The sequence below is a fragment of the Hibiscus syriacus genome, unplaced genomic scaffold, assembly GCF_006381635.1.
Source record: "Hibiscus syriacus cultivar Baekdansim isolate YM2019G1 unplaced genomic scaffold, ASM638163v2 tig00016066_pilon, whole genome shotgun sequence".
NCBI lineage: Eukaryota > Viridiplantae > Streptophyta > Magnoliopsida > Malvales > Malvaceae > Hibiscus > Hibiscus syriacus.
Genome location: NW_024062381.1, coordinates 499901 through 517530, shown reverse-complemented (window position 1 = coordinate 517530; position 17630 = coordinate 499901). Strand labels below are relative to the sequence as shown.

The 17630-nt window shown below is 33.7% G+C and overlaps 3 protein-coding genes across 3 annotated transcripts; 1 reads left to right on the top strand and 2 right to left on the bottom strand.

Moving 5' to 3' along the window:
- The first annotated feature begins 603 nt into the window (after window positions 1–603).
- LOC120208247 (uncharacterized metal-dependent hydrolase YabD-like) lies at window positions 604–3435 on the top strand. Its single transcript, XM_039207564.1, has 8 exons — window positions 604–842; window positions 943–1016; window positions 1096–1177; window positions 1312–1362; window positions 1546–1646; window positions 1932–2085; window positions 2175–2408; window positions 3188–3435. Exons 1-8 carry the CDS (start codon window positions 720–722, stop codon window positions 3302–3304), a joined length of 936 nt encoding a protein of 311 aa, XP_039063495.1. The 5' UTR covers window positions 604–719; the 3' UTR covers window positions 3305–3435.
- A 550-nt stretch (window positions 3436–3985) lies between these two features.
- LOC120208234 lies at window positions 3986–4507 on the bottom strand. Its single transcript, XM_039207554.1, has one exon. The coding sequence runs from the start codon at window positions 4505–4507 to the stop codon at window positions 3986–3988; it is 522 nt and encodes a 173-aa protein (XP_039063485.1).
- A 1568-nt stretch (window positions 4508–6075) lies between these two features.
- LOC120208246 (non-specific phospholipase C4-like) lies at window positions 6076–10541 on the bottom strand. The gene is given in 6 exon segments (XM_039207563.1): window positions 6076–6400; window positions 6539–6643; window positions 6646–6708; window positions 6795–7204; window positions 8891–8914; window positions 9925–10541. Coding segments are annotated over 6 exon segments (1410 nt in total). The 5' UTR covers window positions 10536–10541; the 3' UTR covers window positions 6076–6203.
- Between the last annotated feature and the right edge of the window lie 7089 nt (window positions 10542–17630).

Below are 17630 nucleotides of genomic sequence, written 5' to 3'. Positions count from 1 at the left end.
AAATTTTAAGTCTGTTAAGCTTCGTCACCGGTGAAGAAGTGGAGCAACAAACGGAATGGGCTTCGGCTTCTATTTGAGAAGGTAAAAAAATCAAGAAAAGCAAAAGTTTTTGATTAATTATCTAGAAAAAAAATACCTAGATCTAAGTTTAGAAGGAAAATGATGATTTTTTTCAACTACCGTGTTTATTGTCACACTGTGGCCACCACCGATAAATATGGGATCAAATTAACAGTCAAGTGATCAAACTGAATAGATTGTTAATGTAAGGGATCAAATGTACTTAATTTTTGAACCGGTGATCAAATTTGGTCATACCAAAAACAAAGATGACCATTCGTACATTTTACCCTTTAAAATTTGATGACCAAAAGACCAGAATAAATTATGTTTTTTTTATTAAAATGAATATATTTTTTTTAGAATTCTTTTTAGATTTATAATTAGAAAATATGTTAAAGGAAAGTTTCACCTATCGACGAAGTGACCACTATGTGATTTATCAATAATTGTAATGACTAAAATGTAACATTTGAAATTTTATTAAAAATGGCTACAAACATTAGTGACTCTGTAATTTTAGCTCATCTAAAATGTTCTTGAAGGCCAAAATCTCTGCGGCAAAATTTATAAAACTGAAAAACAGTAAACCGGGAAGCATCGAAGACAGATTCATAGAGAACACAAAAAGCTGAAAAAGGAAGAGGACAGAAGTAGCCATGAAATTATTTGATACTCATTGCCACCTTCAAGATCCCAGAATTCTCAACAAAGCACCCAAACTCATCTCCACGGCTTTGGATTCTGGGGTCCTTAATTTTGCTGTTAATGGAGTTCACGAGGTCGCTGCTTTGCTTTTGCATCAATTATTTTTCTTTGAATTTCTCAATCAATTTCGTATTTCATTTGATATTAAGCTTGGGGTTTTCTTGGAAAGTGTAGAAAGATTGGCATTTGGTAAAAGAAATGGGCGAGACGTATTCATGTGTTATTCCTTGCTTTGGATTTCATCCTTGGTAAAACAAATTAGATACTTGAATATAGCTTTCAAGCTCTTTTTAGGGATTTTTTTTTTGCTGTGTTCATCTGTTGCAGGTATGTTGCTCAGAGAAGTCCAAATTGGTTCAGTACTCTCAAGGAATTCTTTGAGACCACTCCTTCTGCAGCTGTTGGAGAGGTAAATTTCTTTAATTTTGCACTAATTTTTGACTTAATTTCATAAATCTAACCAAGGGGATTTCGTAATTATTTGTTTCATGATTTTGTTTATTTAAGGTTACCTCTCATAACAGCATGTTTTTGACCTTTCAGATTGGTTTGGACAAAGGTTCAAAAGGAAGGGAGATTGATTTTAATGATCAGGTTCTGACTGTTTCTTTCTATCTTGATTGTCGTTTATTTTGCACTACTTATGTCTACATGTTTCTGGAGCTCACTGAAGAGTCGAAAAAACGAGCATTTTCTTTGGTACCATTACTTGGTGTAAATGCATGTAGATTAGGCATTTCCTAAAAGTTTTCTGAAATTTTAAGTTCTGCATTCCAGGTTGAAGTATTTCGGCAACAGCTAGAGCTTGCAAAAGAGTTGAAAAAACCGGCATCGGTCCATTGTGTTCGTGCATATGGTGATCTTCTTCAGATAGTGAAGTATGTCGTTCTCCACATTTTTTATGGAAAGATTTTATCTTAAACAAAATATTGGAGAACATTAAAAAAAAAAATTGTGCAATTTCTCTAAGATCTGGCATTTGGTAGATAACAAATAATTATGAAGACAAGCAAGCATTCTGAAATTCAGGCACTTAGCACTGTCAGTGTCTTCGAATGTGCTCTTATTACATATGTATCTTAAGCTGCTCGCTTGCTTATTTACGTATGACATGCTCTAGCTACTATGTGTTTCTCCTTAATACTTGTTATTAATATCCTCAGAGACGTTGGGCCTTTCCCAGATGGTCTCCTCCTTCATTCTTACTTGGGTTCTGCAGAGATGGTTTCTGAATTTGTCAAATCTGGTGCTTATTTTTCATTGTCTGGATTCATCATGACCATGAAATTGCAGAAGGCCAAGAAAATGCTAAAGACAGTTAGTTGATCTGGTTTATTGTTCTATTCATTTGTAATCATGTGACAAGGTATAAGTGTACAATCTTCTTACTTCTGAAATTCCTGCAGATACCTTCAGAAAGGATATTATTGGAGTCAGATGCGCCGGATGCATTGCCAAATTCAGAGTTAAGCTCTTTATTTTTGGTCGATGAAGATCCTTCCCTCCCTCAAGAATTTTTTGCTCAAGGGAGAAATTCTGCTTCAAATACGAGCATTCCGTCTGATAATCGATCTCTTACATCAAGAGAGGTGTCTTCATTGCCCAAAGATATGCTTAATCATCCGGCAAACATTCATAATGTACGCTTTCTCCTTCAACTTAAGGGTATCCTTTTCCGTGTAATTGTAGACTGCTTACATCTTTATTCTAATCTCTTAGTTTTCAGCCCATTTTCTTATAGGAAATAAAAAAGAAATCAAATTATAGAGGAAATAGTTTAAGATAACAATTATTATGGTACAATGCCTTCTACTTACTGCATTTCTTTCTTAGGCTTATAGATTCTTGCTTTGTTTTCTTTAGTACAAAAAAAAGTCTCTCCCCCCCCCCCCAGGAAAAGAGACCAAGTAATTTAACTTTGTAAAGGAAATCCATGTATTAGATACTTTATAAAAACGATACTAGTCTAGTTGTAAATAAATGTGATGCTCATAGCTTAATTAGTTACTATCTGGTTCATGTATGATAAATGAAGCATGAGAGATCATCATGTTATTTTGGTTGAGTTCTAATTTCCAACAGCACTGATATGTTGTGAGTCATGAGAGGAATACTTTGAAGATGAAACCTCAATGAGTTGAGGAGTCATCGATAGATTTGGAGCCATGACAGGAATACTTTGAAGATGAAGCCTCAATGAGTTGAGGGAGTCATTGATAGATTTGGTTATCGAATCTAATACTGGTAGTTAAATACTTAAATTTGCTCGAAATGTCATCATTTACTTTCTGACTACATCTTGTTGTATATTCAACTTTTATCCCTGTATGCATTATATATATCCTATTTCCGTAGAAAATATGTTGAGGTACGCAGTGCACACTGTTTGTAGAATTAAGAATCTTGTTTTTAACTTCAGGTGCGTGATTATGTTGCAAATTTGCTGGAAATTAGTAAAGAGGAACTTGCAGAGATAAGCTGCAGAAATGCAGTACAATTGTTTTCTTACCAAGGTTCAAAAGTTGCCTTAGGATGATCTTTTAATGTCTTTAATCTTTCTATGGATTAGGAACATGCTTTCGTACCTTTTCTGTATCTTGAAAATGTGAAAATGCAGAAATGTTTATAGAAAAACTTTAAATAAACTTGTATGAGATGTTTTTTTTATTATTTCTATGATTTGAATTTATTTATTTTTTAATTCTGGTCTATTAAATTGTTGATAAACAATTGTTTTTTAATTTAAAATCGTGGACATTATTATTCTGTTGTATTTGTTTTTTGAGTACTAAAGTTAAAATTATTTGTGTAAATGCATCTTATTAACAAATCATTTCAAAAATATCAATTTAGCTTTTAATAACTCTATATGAATCATAGATCTACTTTCTTTGTTCTCGTTTTAAGGATGTTTAAAGCTAAATTTGTTCGTATACTTTTACGTGTTGTAATTCGAGTTATGTACATTTTTAGATGAGATTATATATTGTATCGTGATACGGATTATTTTTCGTGTCTTATTTTATCTCACGGGTTTGTGTTGTATAATTGAATGTCTTAAAGCTTTTCAGGTTTTGTATAAGAGGTAGTAATTGCATTATATACTTCATGCTAGAGGGAGTTGCATTATTTTATGCCGTCCCTGGAATTGCAGAAAGTTTCCCTTCTGGCAAAAAGCTTATAAATATATGGGAAACAGAAAAAGGAAATGGAAACCTCAGGGTGAATCCGACACTATTAATGGTTCTTTGACCTTCGGAGATGCAGCGGCAATATGTTCTTCGTCCGAAGCAAATCCGTTGGAAAACTGTTGCGCTTCCTGCAACATTTTTTCCCCATTGCTTCCAACCATGACAACATCCCCGAAATGGACATGACGTTGATCACCATCAGGTGTTCCTGGTGGAGAGCCTCCATTTTCGGACGAATGCATCGATCTTCTCGCATGTCCTTCAGAAGCATAAGACTTTTTCTTCGTTACGCTGCCATGTTCCCCTTGAACATGTCCTCCATTGCTTGCACAAAAGCAATGTGCAATGCACCTGTATATGTAAGTAGCAATCCAAAAGATCCACGGAATGCCTACAAGAACGATACCGACAATCGAATACCAGGGCATGGATTGCTCCTCGGGTTGGAACATATAAAGGCATAAGAAGACGCCCCCCGTGACGATGCTGACGAAGAAAATGGCCAAGACGACGTAGATTCTGAAATCTCCTTTTACTGTTTCTTGCATTTGAATGTTGCAAGAGATACAAATATCTATCGGAAGATAAATTTATCTTTTTCTCCGTAAATTATTAGAGCTGAAGAAAAGAGGTAAAAGTGTTGGGATCCCATGAAAGTTGAGGGAATGAAAAGAAATAGCAATGGAAGGCAAGTGGTTTGTTTTTGTTAGTGTTGTTGGACGTTTTGCCAGTGGTTTTGGTAAAACAAGCAAACCAGCAAAACAAACGCATTATATGGGAGGCAAACTAGAAAGGCCGAAAATAAAAACTGCCGTGGACACAAGGATGCCAACTCCTCCAACTCATCAAGTTATAGCATCGTTCGATCTGGATACTTTGGTCCTTTATACTATAGAGTTGAAAACGTTGTACTAATTTTATCATATTAACAAGAAATTTTATCTGAAAATTCATCTAAAAAAGGATGAACGTAGAAATATGATTTTCACTCTTGTAAGGAACTGATGGGACACTAGAAATTAAAATTTTCCTAAACAAAAAGATAAAAATGAAAGAGTAGAATAATTAAAACTAATAGAAACTTTCTACGAAGAACATAAAAAAAATTATTTGCTTTATTTAATTATTATTATATGTTATATTATGATACTACAGACAGTAGTTGTAGTTCTGAAAATAATTCTGAAGAAAGAGAAGTTATAAATGCTTTAGATACATCTGATGCAGATAAAGATTATTCAGAACTTACAAAAGCTAACCAGCTAGATCCGAATCTAAAAGGAAAAAAAATGTATATCATGATCTTTCTAGAGATGACTATTTAAGCTCTTCTAATCGAAATAACAAACAAGACCATAATACTAATAGAATAATAGAAGAACAGGTAGAAAACATCTACACTAATGAAGTTAAAACTGAACAAACATTAATAAACCATAAATCTCATACCCAATAAGATGAATTAATTATCTACTGAAAGAGAATGAAAATAAAAAACGATTTATCACAAGGCTTAAAGGAATAGAGAAAATGGTAATTTTAAAATAGCTTATTTATTTAGGGGTAAATTTGTCCAGATGAACTAGAACTGTTACATACCTAAGTTAGATGAGGGAATGAGATTCTAGAAATCTAAACCAAAAAAGCTATTGTAGGTAATGTCTGGGATTTTCGTAAAAAGATTATTTCTCTTTGTAATGATCATTTTCTTAATACAAATGCTCCCAATAGGATATTATATTGATTATTAACAATTCGAAAGAATTTTTAACTATTAAGCCTTAAATCAATAAATAAATTGTTTTTGATATTATATTTTATATGCATTCAACAAAGGAATTGTTCTTATTGATTTGAGGTAAATACAAGGTAATATATGTTCAAATATATTACATTCAAGGCTCATACCTCTACACTAAAACCCGAGACTCAAAGAATAACAACAATAATTTTTATTTGAATCCTAAAATTTATACGACCTGTATCAAATAATTTAGATTGAGAATTAGAGTATCATACATTAAAAGAGCTAATGTTCAATCAAACAACTCAAACAAGTATCATCTTATCCAAATCTATGCGTAAAGATTTCCTGCTGGAAAATTACCAGATGCATAGGTTTCAACGGCAGGACAGACATGAAAACAACTTGGAAATAAAAGATTTGCGTTTTGGCACCAATTCAACATTCCCAGATTCATTGTTCCCTTCCGGTTCATTTTCCTTTCGGCATTCATCACAGAACTAGTCGAAAGCACCATGCACATACTCTGCAGCCTCTGCAACTGTCATGTTCTCCACAAGTTTGTGTGGATAAATGTCACTTTTATGGTCTCCCTTCAACACTGCTGCCATTTGCACCAATTCTTCTTGAAAATCGCTCAGTTTCGCCGTCTCTTTCGCCTTGCTATGTCTCGTCTTCACCGGCTCGGGTAATGTAACTGTGATGCATAGCGGATTCAGGTCATCATCATCAATCCATGAGTTCTATAATACATGTTTGATTTAAATAGTGACAAAATCTTGTAGTCGCATTAGCTTCGACTAGTCAGAAGTCTAGTCGGGACAGCGTTTCTTACCGGGACAATCTGTTCTTGGGTTCTTCCTGGTTATAACACCTTCAAAAGTACCAGCCCAAGCATCACGCTTCGTGAGGAACTCTTTTAGATCGAATATCTTTTGAAAGTTGCCGGAATCGATGAATGCTCGAACTGCGAAGTAGGGTACGGCCCTGAAGGTCCATGTATCACTGCAGATTCCATTAACAAAACAGTTACTGTATGATCCCCATAAGTCACAAGTTTAAGCAACAACATCAAAGGAGACTGAACTTACATGTTCCTGGTTCAATCCAGGGAGAAATAAAAAATGTAGGAACTCTAACACCGAGCCGATCAAACTTGAAATAATACGGTTCGGGACCGACGATTCCATCAGGGCTCGGGACACGAGTTGTAGGAGTTGGAACATGGTCGTAAAATCCGCCATGTTCATCGTATGCGATTACCAACAACATTTCATTCCATTGGGGGCTAGCTCTTAGTGCCTCGTACACTTCCTTGATAAACTTTTGACCTTCTGAGACATCGTGGGATGGATGGTCTTCGTTCGCCGGCAACGACAAGAGGTCGAAGTATCGTTGTTCGATCACGACATAGTTCGGGAGCTTCCCTTGTTCACAATGCTTCTTGAAGTGCAGATCGAATTGATGGAAGTTTTTTAAGTACTTCAATTGTCTAAGGTTCCTGGTAACATGGCAGGGGAGCTTCCTTAAATCTTTACATATGCACTTTAGACGGAGCATCAAATAATAAAAGCTAATTAAGATAATGTAAATCTTGATCCAAGGGTTAGCTTAAAACAATAATTAAGCAAGTCATGTTAGGTTGGAGCATTTCTAGCAGAAGTGAGCAACTTTTCAATTCAGTCATTGATGGTGTAATTACCAAGGTGATACTGTAACTAGGATCATCTTATTGCTCTACTTTAGAGTTACCATTAATAATTATTAATTATCCAACATTAAAGATCACTGTGTTTCATTTTATTAAAAATCAAATAATGTATTTTTTGAAATAATTATTAATTATTTCAATTCTATTTTTAACAATATAGTAATAGTTATCTATAATATATAATTGAACTGATGCCGATGGAATATTGAATTCAATAAAGTGGCCTCAGTTATTAAAGGAAGTGTTGTTCTCGTTAGAGATTTTGAGTTCAAGCAATTGCATCTGTGGGTGTATATGTTGTCAGTAGTTAAATTAAGAACATGAACAAATATTACCTTATAATTATCTTAGACTATTTAAAAAAGTTGGTGAAATATTAACTCAATTAAAAAAATAAAGATAAAATATATTGATGGTTCCTCAATTATATGATATTATTTTATTCCTTGACTATTAAAAATTACAAAATGGTTCCTCGACTATAGGGAGTTACTTTGTTGACTCCCTCGACTATTAAAAGTTACAAAATGGTCACTTGATTATTCATTATGTTCCAAATCAATTCTTTTTCATTAAAAAAATTTACGGTCATATGAGTTGGACGTTAATACTATGACTGAGATATTATAGTCGTTTGAGATTATGATATCAAATTTTATCATATCTCACTAAGTAGATTAACGTATAACTTAAATAATCATCATTTTTTACAAAAAGAAAAAATTGACGAGTTTGAAACATAATGAATAGTTAGTGATCATTTTGTAAACTTTAATAGTCAAGAGACTAAAAAGCAACTCCATATAGTCATAAGAACATTTTGTAACTTTTAATAGTCGAGTAATAAAATAATACCCTATAGTTAAGGGATCATTTATGTACTTTACCCTAAAAATAAATAAAATGTCTTTATTTTAAAAGACATCTTTTACTAATTATTTTGAAAAGATACTTAATATTATTATAACATTATTTTTTGTGTTCTCATATTTTTATATAATCTTTAAATTAAATGATTAAAGATTACTACTTGAAAATCAAACAAAACAATTAATAAATCATACGTAAATTCTCTACTACTCTACATGTTCATTTGGCTATTGTTTTTTATACTAAAAACTTTTACATAAAATATTAGTTTGTAAAATGAGTATTAGCTTTAAACTAAATAAGATTAAATTTTATCACATACGATATGGATAAATAGAAATGTTTTATGTGTAAAATATATAGTAATTATTTTAACAAGTAATTATTGGTGGAATACTAATTTTTTTATTAATCTTTTGATCATATGTTTAATTATTAAATAGGGTTCTAGTCATTTACTTTAAAGATTATGTAAAATTGTAAAAACAAATCATAATAATACTAAATAAGGATCAGGAAAAATTAACGCAAAAAATAATAGTACCAAATAAATATAAAAATTATAAATCTCAAACTCAGTTATTTTTTTTAACTATATTTACTTACCTGTAGAACAAGGTCGATGGAGGGCACTGTTTTAAAACCGGACCGGACCGGCCGGTTCAATCGGTTCAATCAGTTCAACCGAGAACCGTTGCCTAGTCTGGTTCAATCTACACCGGTTTAACCGCTACTAGTGAACCGGCCAGAACCGCTGAACCGTTTGAACCGGACCTGCTGAAAACCGGAAAAAATCAGAAAAAACCGCCAATTTTATTTTTTATTTTTAAAAATTAAACCAAACGACGCCGTTTGTTAAACGAGCCAAGTCGAACTCGAGTATTGCTGAGCTCGACTCGAACTTGAAAACTTTAAAAGTAAGCTCAACTCGACTCAAACTCACGAGCTAAAAATTATCAAGTTCAACTCAAACTCGAAATATATTATTAAAACTTGAACTCAAAAAGGCTTACTAAAAAAAAAATTAGAAGCTCGATTGAAGCCTAAAATTCGAGCTTGATTGAAGTGAAAGAATAGTTCACTCAATGCTCACCAAAAGGCTCCATGATTTTGAATGTCAAATTACCTCTATTATTTATAGAAGTTAGTTGGGATGCTCTTCTATATTTCTTAGCCATGTGTGATTGTTTTGTTCTCATATTTGTACTCTTTAGACATTTGGGATACTCTTCTATGTTTCTTAGCCATGCGAGATTGTTTTAAAAAAAAATTAAACCAAACAATATCATTTTTTTATGATTTTTTTAGCCCCAATTTTTTTTAAAATTATAGTTATATAATTATATTTATTATTTAATATGTTTTACCTTAAATATTATGTTGTAGTTAATTTGAATCATTTTGTTTCACTTGATTTTATGGTTTTTAACTTATATATGTTATGATTTGCTTTGAATATGACTTGTGATATAAAAAATTATTTTTTATTAAATATTTTTGATATTTTTATTTAATTTTTAAATAATTATGACGTAGTCCAGTTCTTCCGACCGGTCGGACCAATTCAACCGGTTGAACTAGTGAACCGGTAGCATGGCCGGTTCACTAACTGATCCGGTTCTGAAAACCATAACGGAGGGTACTGATAATATATCCCAAAACTAAAACCACTATCATCCAATGACTCAAATATTGTCTTTTGAGGGAACCCTTCGATGAGTTTCATTGTGTCATTGCTCGTGAGTCCATGCGACGTAGCCGAGTAAACAAACAGCCGGTTTGGTTGCGTCGAAGCTGGCATCGATGCGAACCACCGGTCACATACAGCAAAGTTCGACGCCAGCTCTTTGAAAACAGGCACTGCATCGGGTGAAAACCCTTTCATCACTGCCTTTGCCATCCCCTTTTCCATGCCTTCGGCATTTTGAACGAAGCCATTCATAGTCGGTTCATGGGGAGCGTTAGCGTCATCGGAGGTCCAAGGCAGACCGAAGACTTGCTCATAAATGGCTTGGATCGAGTGACCGGGGTTAGGGTCGACGTAATCGGAGTTGTCTTTGAAGAAGATCAACGGTGAGTTGGGATCATATGTGGAAATCGGGTTGGATTCGGAGCCCCTTACGCCATCGATTTTGGGGTTGAGGGACTTGAACCAGCCTAGGATGTGATCGAATGAGCGGTTTTCTTGGACCAATACAACTACGGTTTTGATGGGATATGAGGAGGAGCCACTGCTGCTTTCGGAAACCATTGTTTAGTTTTGATGGGATATATATTTGATGGAGTTTTAGAGATGGAAGAAACCCTAATAATATCACCGATTCATTCGGTTCGAGAGACACATATGTACAGTTTAATATAACTGATTCATACAAATATTTTTAATATAAAATAACTTTAAAATTCCTTTCTTGATATATGTGTGTGTGTGTGTGAAGTTGTAGAAAACGTGACATTTGAGTTACTACATGTGGTAGATATGTGATTGAGTGCATAAAATAATGCTTTTTGTTTCTTGTTGAGAATGACGAATGATTTTTATTAGATATAGTTGATAATGGAGAAGAATAGTTGCGTAAGAAGAGAGAACAAATGTGTTGGTTAAACTGATGTTATTTGGTTTTTGGGAGAGGCCCTTCATTTCTTCTTATCGGCATCCTGTAATGAATGTGTCGCATACTTCTTTCGGTTGGGCCTAGAACTAGGTTTCGACTTGAATATTTGGGTTAGAATCGCCATCGATCATTTTAAAATGATATTTAGGTAGATCGGACACCATCTTACATGATATGCGTTTTATCAGAAACGTGTCGGGTTCGGGAGTCGGTTATGGTCAAGGAAGGATTAGAACCCTTGAACCACCCTTTCGGTACCAAATAATCTGTCGGTTGTCTTAATTGCGAAAATTTAAGATTTAAATATTAAAAAAATCGATTCAAATTAATTACCTCTGATTAATTTGAACGAAGACCCTTAAAAGAGATAGAAAAGTTAGATTAAAAACATAATAAATAAATCGATAAAAGAAAAAAATGAAAATAATAAAATAATAAATTTAAGGAAAATAAGGAGAAAAATTTAAAAATAATAATAATAATAAATAAATAAATGATAAAACAAATGAATATATATATATATACTAGTGTTAAATTAAATGAAGCAAAAAGGAGAAAAAGCACCTATATATATCTAATAAAAAAATAAATAATATTTAAATAAATAAAATAAAGAAGAAAAAAAACACGAAAGGACTAAATTGAAAGAATAATAACTTGGGAGTATAATTTAAAAAACAATTGGGATAAAAATTGAATTTAGGGATCCAAAAAGGGTTCATAAAAAACTCAAGGGATTAAAATGTAATTTACCCCTTTTACATTGAAAATGTGCAGATCTTGCGGTCGGGTCGGGCCGAAATGCGGTTCGATCTATGGATTGGTATATAACCCAAAAACTCTTTCCAAAACGCCCCATTCGTCACCATTTCTCTCCTCTCCTCTCCTCAAAACAACAAAGCGTCGAATGCTCTCAACTACCCTCGCCTGGGCGATATCCGGCCACTGCCCGGTGGTCCCCTACTGTTTCGATCGTCGCTCCAGCCGCCACTGCCGGCGGCCAGAAAAAACCAAAATCTCCTAAAAGATTCCTCTTGACACCGTGACCCCAAAACCAACCCTCAAACTCCCAAAAAACCCCGTACTCGGCGTAGATCTAACATGCAAGCCTCCGGTTTTCACCTTTTTCGTAGGTGACATTTTGACTTCCGGCATGGTTGTTGATGATATTTGGTTTTGCTCACTGTTTTTTTGTGTTGTTGTGATGTGTGTTTTTGGTTCTCTGTTCAGTTGTTGATTTATGCCTCGGTTATTGGCTTTTTGATGCTCTGTTTGTTTCGATCTTGCTGTTGGTTTTCTCTGTTGATGCTTGGTTTTTCCATTGGTTCTGTGGTTGTGTTCTCCTCGGTGTAGATGCTGGTGGGATATTTATACACACCACCGACGTTCGTTATCTCCGATTATTATGTTAACGTGCTCGCCGTTGGCAGGGTATTTCGGGATGGGTCAGTCCCAATTTTCCCGGCTGGAAATCTCGGTGACGTTGAACCTCCTGTTAGGCACCCCTGGTGAGATCTGGATCGTTAGATCGAAGGGGTAGATCTAACGGCTCTAGACTGGCTGCGCGTTTGACTTTGGAGATGGAACCCTAATTTGCCTTTGGGCCCAACTGGGTCTGCTGGGTCAGGCTACCCGATTGGGCCTGCTGGACTTGGACCCTAGACCTGGACAGAAAAAATAAAAAATAAAAAATAAGGAATAAAAAAATAATAATAATAGAAATAATAATAAATAATAACAAAAAATATTTTCAAAAAACATATAATATATAAATTTCCAAAATGTTTTAAAACATTTATATCATATATGTTTTCAAAAATGTTTTAAAAAAATTATATAATATATATATTTGTAAAAATGTTTTAAAAAAATATATATTATATATTTTCAAAATGTTTTTTAAAAACTATATAATATATAAAGGTTTTCAAAATGTTTTTTAAAATCTATATAATATATAAAGGTTTTCAAAATGTTTTCAAAACTATATATTATATAAGTTTCAAAAATATTTTAAAAAACTTTATATTATATAAGTTTTCAAAATGATTTAAAAAACTATATATTATATATATTTTCTAAAATATTTTAAAAACTATATATTATATAAGTTTTCAAAAATGTTTTAAAAACTATATATTATATATATTTTCAAAATGTTTTTAAAAACTATATATTATATACGTATTTTCAAAAACCATTTGCAAACTATGATATTATATATATGGACGAAAATGAGTGTCTACAGCTGCCCCTCTCTGTCCTTTTTCGTGGAACGAAAAATAGGACAAAGATAAAATGACAATAATTTTTGTTCGGTGGAGTTGAAAATTGACTATGATATTTCAATTAAGAATAACTCCCTATCGAATTGAGTTACGGATGGCTCCTCCGTCGCGAAGTCGAGTCCATCTTGAAATGATATGGAACTGAAGCCGTAGTTCATAATTTGAATCGGAATGTGGCTTCTCGTTGTCGTCTGCTTCAGTCTTCTTCTCGGTTTAAAGACATTGGTTTAAAAATTCGACTAAAAAGTAATTCTTTGACTCCACCATGTGGTTGATTGAGCTGAACGAAATCGAACTCGAAGGTATTTGTTGACAGATAGCCCTTCTTGCCTTTAACTATGCTGTAAATGATGTGCCTTGGAGCTGAGTGTAATCGAACCCGAAGGTCTTTGGCAGATAACCCTTCTAGCCTTGAGTTATGCTGCAAATGATGTGCCTCTGAGCTGAGTGTAATCGAACTCGAAGGCCTTTGGCAGATAGCTGTTCTTACCTTGAGTTATGTTGCAAATAATGTGCCTTTGAGCAAAGTGTAATCGAACTCGAAGGTCTTTGGCAGATAACCCTTCTAGCCTTGAGTTATGTTGTAAATGATGCACCTTTGAGCTGAGCGTAGTCGAACTCGAAGGTCTTTTGTTGGCAAATAGCCCTTCTTTCCTTGAGCTATATTGTAAATGATGTGCCTTGGAGCTGAGCGTAGTTGAACTCGAAGGTCTTTTATTGGCAGATAACTCTTCTAGCCTTGAGTTATACTGCAAATGATGTGCCTTGGAGCTGAGCGTAGTCGAACTCGAAGGTCTTTTGTTAGCAGATAGCCCTTCTCGCCTTGAGCTATGCTGCAAATGTTGTGCCTTTGAGCTGAGTGTAATCAAACTCGAAGGTTTTTTGCTGGCAGATAACCCTTCTAGCCTTGAGTTATATTGCAAATGATGTGCCTTAGAGCTGAGCGTAGTCGAACTCGAAGGTCTTTTGTTGGAAGAATAACCCTTCTTTCCTTGAGCTATGTTACAAATGATGTGCCTTGGAGCTGAGCGTAGTTGAACTCGAAGGTCATTTGTTGGCAGATAACCCTTCTAGCCTTGAGTTATACTACAAATGATGTGCCTTGGAGCTGAGCGTAGTCGAACTCGAAGGTCTTTTGTTGGCAGATAACCCTTCTAGCCTTGAGTTATGCTGTAAATGATGTGCTTTGGAACTGAGCGGAGTCGAACTCGAAGATCTTTTATTGGCAAATAGCACTTCTTGCCTTGAGCTATGTTGCAAATGATGTGCCTTGGAGCTGAGCGTAGTCGAACTCGAAGGTCTTTTATTAGCAGATAAGCCTTCTAGACTTGAGTTGTGCTGTAAAAGTTATGCCTTTGAGCTGAGCGTAGTCAAACTCGAAGGTCTTTTGTTGGCAAATAGCCCTTCTTGCCTTGAGCTATACTGCAAATGATGTGCCTTGGAGCTGAGTGTAGTCAAACTCGAAGGTCTTTGGTTGGCAGATAACCCTTCTGGCCTTGTGTTATGCTACAAATGATATGCCTTTGAGCTGTTCGTATTCGAACTCGAAGGTCTTTTATTGGCAAATAGCCCTTCTTGCCTTGAGCTATGCTGCAAATGATGTGCCTTGGAGATGAGCATATTCGAACTCGAAGGTCTTTGGTTGGTAGATAACCATTCTAGCCTTGAGTTATGCTGCAAATGATATGCCTTGGAGCTTAGTGTAATTGAACTCGAATGTCTTTTGGTGGCAAATAGCCCTTCTTGCCTTGAGCTATGCTGCAAATGATGTGCCTTTGAGCTGAGCGTAGTCGAACTCGAAGGTCTTTTGGTGGCAGATAACCCTTCTTGCCTTGAGTTATGCTGCAAATGATGTGCCTTTGAGCTGAGTGTAATCGAACTCGAAGGTCTTGGCTGACAGATAACCCTTCTCGCCTTGAGTTATGCTGATGATAGTTTCTAAAAAAATGGCTTCCCTTCACGGGTCTAAGCCGGTCATAATTCTTCAAGTGGTTCCTTTGAGAGGGTTTGAACCAAGTAATATGATTTTTGGATGAATCCCCTTCACGGGAAAGCCCACTGATAAATTCTGTCAGCCGGATATCTTCCGTCGTGGAATTGAAATCTTGCTTGAAAATGTTAAATGGAAACCTGCTACTCGTTATTGAGTTAAGATGAGCTGGATTCGTTCTGAATTGGCTCTCGAACCCATCTGAAATTGATTCTAAGATCTTTAGATATGTCAAGTCAGTTGAGGTGTAGCTTCTCACTGTTGAGTCAAGCAACCTCCATTGATCTTTAAAAGAGCTTTCGAATCGAGTATCTTTCATCATGAAGTCAAAACTTGACTCTGAAAGCTACAAAAAATTATGCATGTGGAAAATGATAAATGTAATGCTCTTAAGTATGTCTAAGATGCATTTAATATGAATTAGCCTTGGACGGAATCTCGTGCTTTCTCTGTCGATCTTGATCCTTAGAATTGATCATGCCCCATTTTCTTCTCGGGTCGCAGCCTTTCACATTTGAGAATGTCCTGTTTGAAAATGTTTTTTTCCTTTCTCTGATTTTAAGAGGGGAGAATTATGTAAAACATTGCTCATTAATTCAGGATCACAATTAAATCGAATCAAATTATAAACATGAGTTCAAAGAATATCAAAGGAATCAATAGCTCTTTTAATGCTTTCAGAGTTATAGCTCTTTGACAAATATTCAAGTGGATGAGTTGGCTTTAGGTTAACCTAAGGTTTCAGCCATAAAAAATGTCATTTTTTCGTTCATTGCAACATGCTTTTTTCTTGGCTTGACATTTTAATTGGATGTGGACAAAATGACGCAACTAGCATGATCAATTACTAGTCCTTCTATTTCGGTCCTCTGAAATCTTTCATTTGTTCAAGCTTCGTAGGCTCCTCTAACAAACGCAGTGCAAAAATATCAGTCTAAAAATGAAATTCCTGAGTGCTCGTGTGAAATTGACTATACATGATTTAAAAGCTTGCAAATAACTCATAAATACTATATTTATTTTTTTAAAAAAATCAAATTAAATTATTATTAATCATAATTTTTTATGTATTTAATAATTTATTTAAATAATTAACAATAATGGACATGATAATTAAAATTCTCAATACTCAAAATTTAAATATAAAAATAAGGGTAAACTATACCATTGATCACTTTAGTCCTTTGACTTTTACCATCGATCTTTAAATTTTGTCAATCTGATCACCTAACTATTTAGTTATTGTCAATCAAGCCACTTGCAGCTAACAACTGATTAAAGTGACCAGTTAATAAAACTGACATAATTATACATTTGGTCCTCAGTAGTTATAAATTCTATCAATTTAATCTTAATTTAAATTTATTTTTTTAAATTTAATCTTTTAACCATATTATGACATGTGTCTCAACATGACTAGAGATTTTTTTTAATTATTTTATTTTTCACCCAAGTAGATGATAACACGTGTCGCCATTAGATTGACTAGAAAATTAATAAGAAAAGAAGAAGTAAAGGCACGAAAAGGGAGGGGTTGGGACTTGAACTTGTGTCCTTTAAGTTAAAATTCTAACTAGAAAGCTGCTAAACTAGATCCACTATCTGAATTTGAAATGCTACACTTAACATATAAAATATTGTAAGGAATAAGAAAAAAAGTAAAAAAATAATTTTACTTTTAATTTAATAATAATTTTAAGTTTTAAAAAAAAATTATATATATATATATATATTTATATATTTAAATCAGTTTATGTTTTTATAAAATAATTTTTTTTATTTTTAATAAAAAAAATTGAGTTAAAAAATATATAAAAACATCTATAAAAAATTAAAATTATTACTCAAGTTTAAAAATAATTTAATAATTATATATATAAATTGTTGATAACTTTATAATTTGTTTTTAAAAATTTTAAATAATTTTGAGTTAGAGAAATATATGAAATTATTAATAAAAAATGAAAATTATTCCTTAAATTAAAAAATTTAATTTGATGATAATATTTTTAAATTGTTGGGATTTCGATAGAGCTCAAATTGATCAACCGAATAAATTGCCAAGAGAGGTGAATTGGATTTTTGAGATTAGGGAGTAAGGAGTATAAAGATGAATCAATTTGCACAAGGATTTATAGTAGTTTGACTTCTCAACCAAGTCTACATCCACTACCTAAGCTCCTCACTTAGGATATTCTAACAAATTCATTAATTTGTTCTTTCTTTTTGCATGACAAAAAGATAACCTTTACAACTCCCTAGCTTTTCGAAGGCTGAGCTGGAAGAATCCCCTTTACAAAAGGAGTAAGATGTAAACAAGAAAAACCTATCAAAAGGAAGGTGTTTACAAAGATTTAAGCTCACAAAAAAACAATTAAAAGATTTACAATGAGCTCAAAACATTAATATTTACAAGAGAATGGAAAATAAGAACGAAAAGCTCTTCTCTTGTG